The sequence below is a fragment of the Lepisosteus oculatus genome, chromosome 15 (genome assembly GCF_040954835.1).
Source record: "Lepisosteus oculatus isolate fLepOcu1 chromosome 15, fLepOcu1.hap2, whole genome shotgun sequence".
NCBI classification, from domain to species: Eukaryota; Metazoa; Chordata; class Actinopteri; order Semionotiformes; family Lepisosteidae; genus Lepisosteus; species Lepisosteus oculatus.
Genome location: NC_090710.1, coordinates 23,086,957 through 23,100,925, shown reverse-complemented (window position 1 = coordinate 23,100,925; position 13,969 = coordinate 23,086,957). Strand labels below are relative to the sequence as shown.

Here is a 13,969-nt window from a genome sequence, read left to right as displayed (position 1 = left end):
AGCCTCTCACCATTAAGAACAAGAGCTGTTTTTATCTGTTCTCTGTAATTTCCTGCATATGTTCTCAACGAAAAAAATTAAAAGCCGGAGCTGATTTTGTGTGCTCTGTACATGTTTTCTGTACCTCAGCTAACAGCCAGAAGAAATGAGCTTCAAGAGATCGTAGAAAGGCTGACGAGAAAGATGAAACTGTATAAACAGAGACTGGACTGGTTGACCAGTGGGAGTCGGCAGGTTTTTGGTGTGATCCAGGAACGATCTGCCACTCTTGTCCTTGACTTTGGCAATATATCCAAGACTCAGTTTGATCTGAGCTGTGAAGCAGTGTGTCATGTCATCAAGGAGCAATTATCCCAGATTGCAAGATTTAACCTTATTTGGTAAGATTAGCCCTGACACAACTCCTGATGAATTGTATTAAGAATAATCTGTACCTGTAATGTTATTTATACACTGTAGTATAAAGATTAGTTTATAACATCTTATTAATGCTAACCAAAATTTCAACTCTAAATAGAAATTATGAACTATGTACAGATTGTCCTGGTTGAGTATGACATTTACAATCAGATGTGCTCCATCTTACCCTTTTAGTACTCAATTGAATTTATTTCCAAACCTTTAAATCTACTGCCATACAACTGATTTGATCTGCCTTGAAATTTACAGCTGTGCTCCGGACTTGCAAATGTGGCAGACAAAAGCAGTCCATACATCTGGAGCTAACATTGACTCTGCAGTAGAATGGATATGGAAATTAAAGAATGAGCCATCCACCTCTCAAAGCAGTACCGCAGAAGCATTGCTAATGGCCATGAGCGATAAAACAGTAAGAGAGGATCCTTGTTAAACAAAATGTACAGTTTATTCTCTTCAGTAGGGGTGAGGTCCATGCAGCCTTGAGAGATATTCATGGGGGATCTATCCAAATAAGAATGGATCCCTGTTACACACATCAATACTTTGTTTTTTGGCATTATTCAGTCAAATACTGCAGAGATGCAGGAAGTCAAATTGCAGTTCAATGAGGGATTGTGATGAATTTTAATTTGTTACGAAAAGGTCATTTCCAGAGAACACTAAAGAAGACACATGTTGTACAATGGGTGTCCCTCATGTGCTCTGAATTTAAGGAGTGCTGCAGGAAGTTTTGATAGTATGATTAAAACTCTTGACATTGTCATTGTCATTGTAACTGTCTATTATTACCACAAATGGGCACTTATAAGTGACCACTGGATACATAATGAAACGATCACACATGGCATAGTGGCTATTCCTGATAATTATATCTCCACCTAAGTTCTTTCTTAACCAAAGTTATTTCTGAGATGTCATGTACAAGAGCTATTTCTGAAATGTCACATACAACAGGTGTCTGTTTAAACTGCACTCAAGCCAGGTTAGAGGAGTGACCCCAGGCAAGGGTCAGATTTCAACAATACCAAACATGATGCTCTTTTATCTGTGAATAACACATTAAGACATAACAGCCTGTTCATAAATCTAGGAATTAAACATTTTTCAGTGAAGCCATTCTACATACATACATTAGCAGTAAAGTGCAAGCTACATACTGTAGCCCATTATGCAAATTAAATTGCTTTAATTACATTTTGGTTGTCATAATGGAGAAGTATATAAGAAAATGTATTCTTTTATATCAGATCATCTTGAAATCAATAGCACATAAAATTAAAATTAAGCTGAAAAATGATGTCTACCATATTTTTATTGTTGTTTTAGACTTTAGATTTACTGCAGTATTTTCTCATTTTCTTCTCTTTCTTTTTGTGATATCTAGATTGAAGCAGTTTATCTATTTGCTGTTGGAGATTTCAAAGACAATTTGATAGATCTGTTGAGGAATAAATTGGTGAATAGTGTGTGTCCCATCCACACAATATCTTTTAATGCTAAGAGTGAAGAAACTGTTCAGTTTTTAAAGGGTGTAGCCCATCTTACAGCTGGGAGGTAAGAGCAACCGAATACGTGTTCCAAAAGAATTTCACGAGATGTCATTGTTCATTAAATATACTTTACATTATTTATTACACTTAAAAATAGCAAATGACCTTGTTTCAATTAAAGGGTGCTACCACATACGACTGCAGATGTAAGTATGGATTTCTTACTGCCGAAAAATTGTACTTTTGAGCTAATTTTACAAGGAAAATTATAGTCATGAATAGAAAAATGCAATAAATCATTAAGTGAAACGTCTTCATATTTACTTAAATCAACAGACCCTGTCAACTCTGTCAAAAGCTAGTTTGCTTTGCTTCCAATTAAATTACATAATTCCCCCAATTGCTTTTAGAGAGATAAAGTATGTAAAGTGGAGATTGAGTTAACATTTTATACAATGCTTTTATTGACTTTAAAACTGTTTAATTTGCTCAGATGTGTGAAATATGATATTAAAGTAAATTATTATAGGACTTTGGCATGGTTTTTTCTCTCAGGAAGAGCTTACACTGCATTTCGATATGAACTCATAGAGAAAAAAAGAAACTTTTTCCATACACACAGACTGAATGAAGACTGACTTACTATTATTGTGTTTAAATCACCATTACACTTTTGAAACATGAAACAGAGCTTGTCTTTGTAGGTTCCATGCTTTTGCAGAGCTACATGGCTCTGAGCCCTTCGTGTGCGTTGGGGAAAAAGAAGGGGATGAGAACTGTCACACTCCCCACATGTCAAGGAGACTAATTGGGGGTGTGCCTCCAGGTAATGCAGTTCCAGTTCTTTCCTTTCCATTTAATACAGCCACTTTCCCCACTGTCTGTATGGTGGCACATTTAAAACAAAGACACTTGATGTAACTAAGTGCACAAAAAGAATGATTTGAAAGAAAGAAAGTTTCTAAAAGAAAGTTTACTACAAGACATTTCTTCCACATTACACTTTCGATGGCTTAGATTTGAGAAAAAAGGCACAATAAAGGAAGATGTCACATTCATTTCACATTCTCACAAATGTCACATCTGAGTTATCACAGGCACTATACAGTAGTGCCTATAATACAGTTGGTTAATACAGGCGGCAGCCCAGCACTGATAATAGCCTCAATGTTACCCTACTCTGTGGTACCTCAACACACTTACATTCTGTTCTCACAGGCGCTGGTGTCAGGGAGGATGTCTTCTTAATCTGGAGAGAGATGGAGGAGGCGAGAAGCACCGCAGCTGAAGTTCAGGCGATATTACTGGAATCTCACCTGCGGATTCAAGGTGGAGACTTTACTGCGTCTTCTTCTTTATCCACTATCAGCAAACCCCTCTTTGAGCTAATCGCAGCACTTACACACTATGCTTTTATCTGGTCCCATACGGCAAAGTGCAAACAAATACAGTGTAAGAAGCCTGACTAAATGGAACAGTTCCTTAATTTTTCAATCCATTGACTTTACATCACCTCTTGAACTACTGTCTTTTTGGACTAATACATTTTTTTTTTTGCTTCTGCGCAGAATTCATAGCTGGTTTTCTCCTTTATATTTAAATATTTAGATCTTAGCAAAATCTAGATTTAAAGAATACCTTGCACCTTTATGAACTGCTTTGGGAGTCAGTGTGTCTCTAAAATCAAATTTCATAGCCTTATTTGATTATTAAAACACTTTGGATTTGCCAGAATAATAGTTCACATTTTTGCTGAGTTTTAGTGCGATGATAATTTGGTACTGTTTTTTGAAAAGCATTGTGGGTTGTGATATTAAGAGATGATAATGTGTCAGTGCTGTTACAGTAAATATATTTATATCCATAGATTATCCTAGATATGTTTGTCCTCATCTGTGATGCCTCAGTGTGCTTCTAATAAGATGTTGCTATGGCGCTGTTTACGTATTGACATCAACAAAGCCATTTTCTCCGGAAACACATTTCCCTCTTGAGCGACCTTGTTATTGTTACTTTACCTGTAATACATATATTTTGTGCCTGTAATGACATGAACACAGACATCTCACATGAAGAGCTGTCTCTCTATTTCCTGGGTGGTGAGTGTTTGCTGTACAATGCTACTGTTAGTTTTAGAGAGCTGGAATAATGACAGATTGAACTGGCAGTGGGTAGCATGTTAGCATGGTGCTCAGTGCTACTGCCTCACAGCTCAGGGGTATGTGTGCATTTGGCATACACCTAATGAAAGGATCAATGGATTAATGGGCTGGTTCAGTTCACTAGAGTGTCCTGAATAAGGATGATCATTGCCTTTTTAAAACAGAGTACCCATGAATTAGGCATACAGTATTCATGGTAACACCATAATTTCAGTTGCTATATACAGTATATACTTGTATAGGCTTCCTGGCAAACGAAATAAAGGCTAATCGGTTGCATGGAATAGCACTTTAGTGTGAAACATTAATGATAACTTTTTAGTGATTTACATAATTCTGTGTTTATAAATAACAACAAAATATATTTTCTTCCCATTCATCCATTTTTAATGCACAATGAATTTATATTTTATATCTCTTTACGTACCCTAGAACATCCAGGAGATAGAAGGACTGAAATGCCAAAATCAGAAGACTGTATGAGCTCCAAAACCTGGCTGACAAAACACGGACTGAAGGCCCAGAACTTGTTGTTCTATGACGCTCTGGCTGATTGTGCTTTTCGCCATTCTGACGGCATTGTTGATATCAAATCCAAGCCAGACGATGAGAGTCTTCAAACTGATGCCGTAAGTAACATGCTTAAACAAAGTGATCATTCCAGAGTGATCATGTTTCCTGCCACCATAGTGTTATTTAAAATTCAAATGTAATTTATGGTATATTGGTTCTTAAATCATAGTAAAATCCTACAAATCATCATGGATTCAGTGCTTCATCCTAATGAAGTATTCGTTAATCTGATGTCAGTGTACAGTGTTCTGTATATACCCTCTTGAGAATATACAGTAGATCGCGGAAATGCTCTTTTGACACCTCAGGTAGAGTAAGGGTTAGCATTCACACACTACTTCAACAATGTTTAAGCACAGCGCTGGATTTTGGGACCCAATTCAGGTTTAGGACGAGTGACGTTTTGCTCCTATATGAATTTTCTTTTCGGAAACTCCCTGGGGCCTGGATGGCATGGTACACCGCGCGGTAATTGGATCCCAAAACTGAGTCAGACGGATCAAACGTACCCAAACATTACGGAATCTTATTCAAATGCAATTGCTTTTATCAGTGGTCTAGATTGTTTCCCACTCATACTTTTTGGTTTGGGGAACATGTCAAAATCCAATGCCTAGAAATGTTCAGATATACAGTAGAGTCATAAACGACATTTTGGAAATTAGGTTTATGGCATTACAGTAAACTCATTTAACTCTCATTTAACTGTTTTAGTTACTTCAGTAAAAAGCGTTATGACAGATAAAAAAAAATAGAATGTTGGTTCATTCAGGGAACATTTCATTAGTGCTCACTGAATGTATTTCATATTTCAACAATAATGCTGATTCAGTTGAAATTGATGTGTTCAGTGTCCAGAGTCCCTTTTATCTAGGTTTATGATACAGCCCATTGTTTGAAATAGTAGCTGAGGTTTGTAAAATCGACAGTAATAAATCTGTTGCTCTCCACAGAGGCAAACCATTTTTATTCAAACTTGCTGCTCATCTAATATCTGCTCTACTGACACACTTAATGAATCTCTCTTTTAGAGAGATATGATAAGTTACACTCTAACTGCTATTGACCTACTGTATTACCATTTTGCTTCGCCATCTTAAGTCATTAGAAAAAAACGTTAGCTAGCAGTTAAGGTCCGTCTTTGATGGGATTACGTTATAATATTATCATTTGCTTCTATAATTAGTCCTTAATTAGAGTAATTAGAGTTTTTGAAATGCACTACTCCAAAGTTATTGTTTCCATCAAATCGAGAGTACAAAAGCACTTACTTCTTAACTTGCTGCCCTTTGTTTCTGAATAAACTGCTGTTATTAGGTGAGTTGTATCAATTGATGAGAAATAGACACAGGTAGGAATTACAATGTATCAGACTTTTTTTCTTCTCCACATGTCCACAGGGGTGAGGGCAGTTTTGAAAGTCAGAAATTGGTACAGGGGTGGTAGCAATTACACATCCCATTCAAGCTTTTGGAGTCTCATTTAATCTTTCAACTCCACCAATGCTATTCACCCACTCCAGATAATCCAGAAATTTGCGCGACTCCCATTTCTTCAGTCTCTACACTGGTTCTCACTTGCTTGAAAAACATTCGTGCTTCCCCACTGTTGTCTCAGCCATTCTTTCTTTAACTTTAGTCTCTCACCCTGCACTTCATCCCACATTCCCTGCTCCCCCTTTCCCCCCACATTTCCCGTGCTCCCCTCTCCATTTTTCTCCTTCTGAAGCACATTTATTCTTCACGCTCACCTTTCAGTGGTAGAATGAGCCATCTAAAGAAATCAGAAATTAGAATTGTTGCTTCCCTGTCCACTCGGTGCTTTCACACGACTCATCTGTTTACAAAACACGTGACATCTCAAGCATGAACTAGATCTTACACCATCTTGTACAAATGTAACAAATTCTCAAAACGGTAACCTAACTTGCTGTAACTTGCTTTCTATAAACATGGAATGCATACTAACAGGGTGTTTACATTGCAAAAGCTACATTACATTGTTGTGTCCAAAGCTATAACTGTTGTAGTTCTTGCTGTTTCATTTTGATTGAAAAGCTCTTGCAACTGCTAAGCAAATAAATCAAGCTGGGCGCAGTAGGCAAAAAAAGGAAATTATTCTACAAGCTAAAGTTAAAGGAGCTGTCCTCTCCACGTCTTCATCAGGAGAAGAGGATCAAGCTGGTCAATGCCAAATACTGCGAAAGATTTGCTCACACACAATGGAAAGATGGGTCCGTGGTCCATGTTTATGTTTCAGCTGAGAAGTGTAAATGGTATGAAGACAGGATGAATGCAGTTCTTGAGAACTTGCAGAAGAGGTAAGTCTATTTCTGGTGGATTAGAGCTTATTTTATAAGGCTTTTCCAGTTGCTTTTTGGTGACATCCTGGGATAGGCTCCAGGCCAACCTGACCCTGAATTTGATAAGCAGTCAATGAAAGTGATGGGATTTTGCAGGTCTTCTAGATACAGCATGTTACACTGGTTCAAAAATGATAAGTTTGGATTTTCTTTGACCCTTCCCCTATTACTGTGTCTCTCATTGCTGAATTGGGTTTTGTGGCAGGCTGGAGTGGCTTCAAAAAGGCAGCAGGGAACTTTTTGGAGCCGTTCTTGAGGATCAGGTGTATGTCCTTGTGGACACCTCTGAATCCATGAAGGACCAACTTCCCACACTGAAGGAAAAAATTTTCCAGCTTATACAGGTAACAACAACAACAACAACAACAACAACAACAACAACAACAACAACAACAACAACAACAACAACAACAACAACAACAACAACAACAACAACAACAACAACAACAACAACAACAACATTAGCAGAACACAAAATCTCTGCAAAAGCTTTCTTTTTAAGCTATTCATCATTTTGTATTCATACCACTATATCCTACCATAATCAGCATAGATTTCTGTCTTTTTAGGAACAGCTTCGTCATAAAGCGAAAGTGAACTTTGTCCAATTTGGCTCACGGGTGTCTGCTTGGCGGGATAGACTGGCTGAGGTGAACGAGCAAAATTTGGAGAATGCCTGGTATTGGGTGAAAGGGCTCCAGGTAAAAATGAGATAAAAATGTGTGTGCTCACAAAGTGCATGGAGTGTCTAGATCATTGTTTTTTTCTAAAGTTAAACATTATGATGCCCCAAAGCCCTGTAGTGGTATACTTACTGAAGTGACGACCTTTTCCTGCAATGCAGATAATGCTCTGATTGTTATAAAAAAAGATCCAAGATAGATATGTTGGATACACTGGAACATTTGTTGTGCTGTTTTGGAAATATTGCACTATGCTGCATTTAACAAAAACAATGTAGTCACAGTGAATATTCATCCATTCTTTGGGTCTCCAATGTTAGCTAAAAAAAAGTCTTTTAGAAAAATTGTTTTTATATTAATTTAGTGAGTAATACCTTGGTTCCGGTGGGTTTGAGATTTCCAGGTAGATATCACACGGGTTCATATCAGGTAACACAGATTCTGAGTTTCATCACTTCAGTTATCAGGGAGCCCATTAAAAACATTTTAATGTTAAAAGTAAGTGTTTAATGAATTCCAGATTCTCTAGGTTTTGTTTTGCATCATAAGGCCATTTTCACAATTTTTCACAGTAAATACCTTTTTATTGACTGCATATGATGCTGCTCTGAACAGCATAATACAGTTTATGCAGACGGTGAAAATAATTTTTACCATTATTTTTAACCATGTCAGATTTGCTTTTATTTCTTTGCTCAGGGTTATGTGAAATAAAGTGGAAAAACTTGACCTGTCTCATGATGTTTTTCTGAGTTTTACTAGGAACTTACAGTATGAGCCTGAGGGTATTAGGGATGTCTTTTGAGGGTTGGAGGTGGCTGGGGCCATTTCCAATTGATTTTAGAGAATGTAATGAGGATAAAGAATTGGAAGTTTAGATTTTTTAGGAAACACATAAATAATAGATTATTAGATGTTACCAGTGGGCAAAAAGGTTGTAATTTTAAATAGCATGCTGCTTCCAAAGGGATTTAATTTGCTCTAGGTTGGGGGCTCAACCAACACACTGGGTGCATTGAGACTGGCTTTGGCAGATGTTGGCACTGATGCAGTGTATCTTCTAACAGATGGAAGACCTGATCAGGTATTCACTAATTGAGATAATAAGACTGTTATTTATTTTTGCATTCATTGCTCAGAGAATGTGAAAAATTACCAACTACTGTGAAAAGTAATTAGAACTATTTTGCCATTTCATTTACAGTATTTAAGGAGGATAGTAAAAACATGTTTTTTATCTAAACAGAGATGGAAAAGTATGTTGTTTCAAATATTTTAAAGTACTGTAACTGCCTGCCAAGTGTTACCATCACTCTGGCATTTTTCTGGGTCTTTATATCCTAAAGACAGTTAAAACTTTTTTTAGCTTTTTTTTCCCCCTTGATATTTCAAAAATATGTAGTGCAAATTCCTTATATTGCAAGACAAATAGGCATTCATTTTTTAAATTGGGGGAGAGGCATATTTAATGTATGTCTTAGCTTCGTAACTTTAAAAACAAGCACATTTTACTCAATAATTGATAATCACATCTACTGCAAATGACAGCATTTTCTTCTGTATTTTGTATATCCTAAACTCGGCACAGCCTCCAAAGACAATCCTGGCCCAGGTACAGCTGCACCCACCAGTTCCTGTTCATACTATCTCCTTCAACTGTGATGACCTGGAGGCCAACAGGTTCCTGCATGAGCTCTCCAGAGAGACTGGAGGTCGTTTCCACTGCTACCATTCCGATATCAAAGAGCCGGGAGCACCCCTTCCATTTGTGGTAAATAATACCCACATCACTTGTCATGACTTGCCATAGTTTAGATCTCTATTCCCCCTGATGAATCCTTGGATTCTCTGTCAGACACACATGAAATCTAGGATTGCGCCCTTAATCCCACTAGAGGGGGGTTACAGATACAGTTTCACAAACTTACATACACATTACTTTCACTTTATTCTTGTTATGTTAACATCATGTAACTTTTTACAACTGTTATTTTATTATTAACTTCTACGAATTACACTTATACAAACCACAGTGTGTTTCCAGATGATTTACTTACTACCAATGTGGATAGATGCTCTGAACAGCCTCCTCTGATTTATAACCTTTCATATTTTTTATGATCTAAGAATGACTTAGAGAAAGAAAATATAAAATCATTTATGGTGCCTTATGATCACGTTTGACAAAAACGCAGCATTTCTAACAAAACGTGAATGATGAGGAGAACTGAAGTTGTGCTGAAGTTTTACTGCAGTCCTCATGAGATCATAAATAAATCAACTTTGGAATGTTTTATCTGTTTTTCTTGTGATTTCTGTTTATTTAGAGTGAAGACACCTACATTTTAAAGGAAGAAATTGAAGAAGGAAAGAAGGACTTGGAGAAGGTACAGAAGCTCCGTGCGGAGTGTATGGTGCTGGATTGGTATCACAATGGCGCCAGTCAGACAGTAAAAAGGTTGGGTACTTTGTTTATTGTAAAAAGATTTTATGGAAGGAACTGCACAAATTAAAAGGGGGATCGTGATGTTTTCTTTTATGTTTTTGATTGAGCGCAGAAGGCTGGAGAGAGCCCACAGTGCTTGCAGATTGCAGACCCCTTGTAAGGATAAAGCCCCTGTAAGGCCTCAGTCAGCTGTAGATTGGGCTGTCGTCTCTCATCGCGGTCATAGGCATCTCAGCCACACCCACAAAGCCGCCGAGCACAAACCACACAGCCTGTGTAGACAGAAGATGCGACATGCTGGTGGGTAAATACGTGGAGATAAAAACAAAGTGTTGGAATTATTATTAATGAAGTTAAGTAAAGAAATTAAACACAAGAATGATAAAAATAGGGTGGCACGCTGCTTAGCATAGTTGCCTCACAGTGCTGGAGTTTGTATGATCTAACTGTGCTCACGTGGGTTTCCTCCATGTGCTCCAGCTTCCTCCCACAGTCCAAAGACATGCTGACTGGTAGGTTTATTGGCATGTGTGTTGTGCAGGGGCCAGGCGTCCCATCCAGGCTGGGATAGTCTCTGGCTCCCCCACGACCCTTTATTTGATAAAGGACTCAGAAAATTGATGGATCTACAGGATTCCCTAGAGGGAAGGAGAGGATCCAACTTTGCTCCCTTTGTTTTCTTCTCCTCCGCGCTCATATGGTTTTCTGTTACTGTATAATATTGTAAAGTACAGATGTGTGTGAAGTACTCTGAGTCGCCATGTTGTAAAGGGTGCTAGAACTAATTCATTGATCAAAACACAAAACAGATTTTCAATATTTATCTGGTGCCCTAATTTATCAGGGAACATAATTTATCATTTTCAGAGAACATGGAGATAGACTTTACTTCTATGCTTCTATTTCTTTATTAAACAAGATATTTCAGAGCTCTGAGGTGTTCTATATAATGCATTTTTTTCACGGTTCTTCATTACACACATATATTGTTAGATACTCTGAAATAGTGTGCAGTTAACTTGAAATATTATTTTGCTTTTATGCTCGGTCTGTATATTGCTCCCAATGACCTTGGCAAATGAACTGACATTTGGACTAGGATTGTAAGAATACAGATAATAGGTAGTGGACTAGGTGCAAGTGATCCCATAATGCTTCAGAACTACACTAAATTTGTATTTTAGTTAGTCTCAAACACAGCAATCCAAGTACTAACAAATATTCTCCTGGTGCGTACAGTACTAGCATTAAACTCAATTGCAACTGATTCCAACTGGTGGCAGCTGCCTTAATATGTTTTGATATACTGTAGGTTATTGAATTAAACCATCAGATAATTTGGACTAAGAAGAAGGGTTAAAAATAGTTATAAGAATTTAAATAAGTAAACCCCCTTCAAGATATTTTGTTCTATTTTCATAAAACAATTATGTAAATCGACACAAGGAATGTTGAATTCAGAACATTCGAAGCTTTTAGCAGAACATCTGAATTTATAATAAGCTGTTAAATGTAATTATATAATACACGATAATTATGTGCCTAAATTGTCACAGCATGGTCTGTAAAATGAAATAATGGAAGTAAATTTAGTCTTTAACCTATACACGTATTGGATAAAGCACACTTTCTTTTTTTAAAAGCTCGTCTCACTGCTTGTAAATTGTGAACATGCTGTATGGTACTATATACTGTCACATCTGTCAAGAACTGTCACATCTGCTCCAAAGGCATTTTCAAGTAGAATAATGTCCAAACAACAGCATAATCACCTTAAGAAATTATTGCAGATGTGATAATAGATTAGTGAGACTTAAATAGTTGGAAATATCACTTAACTCTATTTCATGACACTATAGTTGTTTTAATATTTTTGTACTTAAGTTACTTTTGAGCATGATGTTCCTCTACCACTGAAGCATAATAAATGTATTATAAAAATATTAATATTTGAGGCAGGGTATTTATTTTTATGTCATCTGCCTCAACTTCTGTTCAGAATAGCCTGTGATTAAGCATATACTATTATCTAATAGATAACAGGCTGATCAAAATTCTGTTGTGTGGCATGTTAGCTGACATTCTTGTGTGTGGAGAAAGTAAGCTGGGTATCATGTATTTTATTGTAGGCCTATAACTGGGAAAAGTAACTTTCTAATGCTGAATAAACATGTGGTTGGATCTATAGATTTTACAATAGGGTTTGTTTTTGCCAATTCGAGTCCCTTAAAAAGTTATACATTTTACACTAGTGTCTCTCATCTTCCATTACCTTTTTATGAACTCAACAACTTGAAGTTCTGCTAAAAACCATTTTATACATGACTTCCAGCCACTGTTCTTAATGGGTATTACACTCTTAAATAGCTTGACAGCTCATTACCACACCTAATTTCATTTACAGATTTGATATATTTTTGTTCAGATTAATAGAGTTTGTTAATGAAATCCATTTCACTTGTTTATCTAATTAATCTGTCAGAATTCTAATAGTGATCTAAAAATGTTGGTAGAATATTATTTTGAATACGAGCATTTCCTTTTTTACTGAAGCTGTGCTTAATCAATTTAACATTTTGAAACAGAATAAATTAGAGGCTGTTTGCAAAATGTGGTGTCTGAAGCAGTGCCTTTATTCATCCACTTTCTAACCCCTTTATCCAATTCAGAGCTGCAGGGAGCCGGAGCCTGTCTGGCCAAGCAACATGGTCAAGGCAGGATACGCCCTGGATGGGATGTCAGTCCATCACAGGGCACACACTCACACCAGGGCCAGTTTTCCCAGAAGCTAATTAAACTGCCAGTATGTCTTTGGACTGTGTGAGGAAACTGGAGCACCCAGAGGAATTCCACACAAACAAGGGGAGAACATACAAATTCCACACAGATAGCACCCCAGCAATTGAACCCAGGGCCCTAGCACTGTGAGGTAGCAATTCCAACCAAACCACGGCACCATGTGACACCTGTCTTTATCCTTATTTGTATATTAATCCTGAGATTCACATGATCCTCAACAGAGAAGTTAATGCTGAAAGTAACTTGGGAACTGACTTATGACAGGTAAGATCTTTCATCTCCTCATTTCTAATTTCAGCACATACAAAAACCAGCCTGTTAAGATTCCTGAGCAATGGAGTAGACATAAGTGAGAACGATAGTGTTCTGGATGAATGGATGCTCCCAGAAACGTTGTCTGTGTTCAAAATGAATGTAGACAAACAAAGTCAAGTCCTAAATGGTAAGTTTAGAAAAGGACACTTCAGTGTTTTCAGTGTTCAATAGGATTTGTGTGTATATGTTAAGTGGAAATGTTCATTCACCATTTTTTAAAGGAAAAATTGTTATTTTAAATAGTTTCTCATGTTTAATTGGTCATTGTGTGTAGTCTATAATTTATCTATCTTCTATATCTGTTTCTGATATCTTGTTGCACCACATCTTTCTAAAACTATTTCTTTAGAAGCTCAACCTGACAAAAATACCCTTTTCACCTGCTGAATTGACAGTGTTAAAGAGATTTTAATCACAACAAAATAGTACAGTTAGTAAAATGATTATAGAAGGTGTACTATTGGCTGGTTCCTAAATTACATTTGTGAACACCCCCCACAATAACGTTTTTGAACCAGCTTTGCTTCATTTCATGCAATTGGTTAATTTAATGTTTGTATGATTTGGGCTTTATTTTCTAACCTAGGTCTTAATTTAATACCTCTTGATAAGACCCAGAAGAAAGCAAGAAGAAGAAAACCAAAGGAGTAAGTTATTACTTCCATTATCAATTGTCATGTCAAACAGAAGTACCATTAAGAGGTAATAATTTGAAACGA

General features: G+C 36.9%; 1 protein-coding gene across 3 annotated transcripts in view; it reads left to right on the top strand.

Moving 5' to 3' along the window:
• Nucleotides 1-13,969, top strand: part of LOC102695554 (von Willebrand factor A domain-containing protein 3B) — a 54,527-nt gene that overhangs the window by 3,979 nt on the left and 36,579 nt on the right. For 2 of the 3 annotated variants that reach the window (XM_015364014.2, XM_015364018.2), the window contains exons 5-19: nucleotides 130-380; nucleotides 670-829; nucleotides 1,805-1,974; nucleotides 2,615-2,736; nucleotides 3,129-3,239; nucleotides 4,505-4,701; nucleotides 6,811-6,965; nucleotides 7,213-7,351; nucleotides 7,577-7,708; nucleotides 8,676-8,774; nucleotides 9,279-9,461; nucleotides 10,018-10,148; nucleotides 10,249-10,436; nucleotides 13,234-13,377; nucleotides 13,837-13,897. In XM_015364014.2, coding sequence (XP_015219500.2) covers nucleotides 130-380; nucleotides 670-829; nucleotides 1,805-1,974; nucleotides 2,615-2,736; nucleotides 3,129-3,239; nucleotides 4,505-4,701; nucleotides 6,811-6,965; nucleotides 7,213-7,351; nucleotides 7,577-7,708; nucleotides 8,676-8,774; nucleotides 9,279-9,461; nucleotides 10,018-10,148; nucleotides 10,249-10,436; nucleotides 13,234-13,377; nucleotides 13,837-13,897 — 2,243 coding nt within the window. Of the gene's footprint in view, nucleotides 1-129; nucleotides 381-669; nucleotides 830-1,804; nucleotides 1,975-2,614; nucleotides 2,737-3,128; nucleotides 3,240-3,934; nucleotides 4,010-4,504; nucleotides 4,702-6,810; nucleotides 6,966-7,212; nucleotides 7,352-7,576; nucleotides 7,709-8,675; nucleotides 8,775-9,278; nucleotides 9,462-10,017; nucleotides 10,149-10,248; nucleotides 10,437-13,233; nucleotides 13,378-13,836; nucleotides 13,898-13,969 lie in introns of those variants that run through there. The other variant, XM_069179040.1, reaches the window with a different exon arrangement.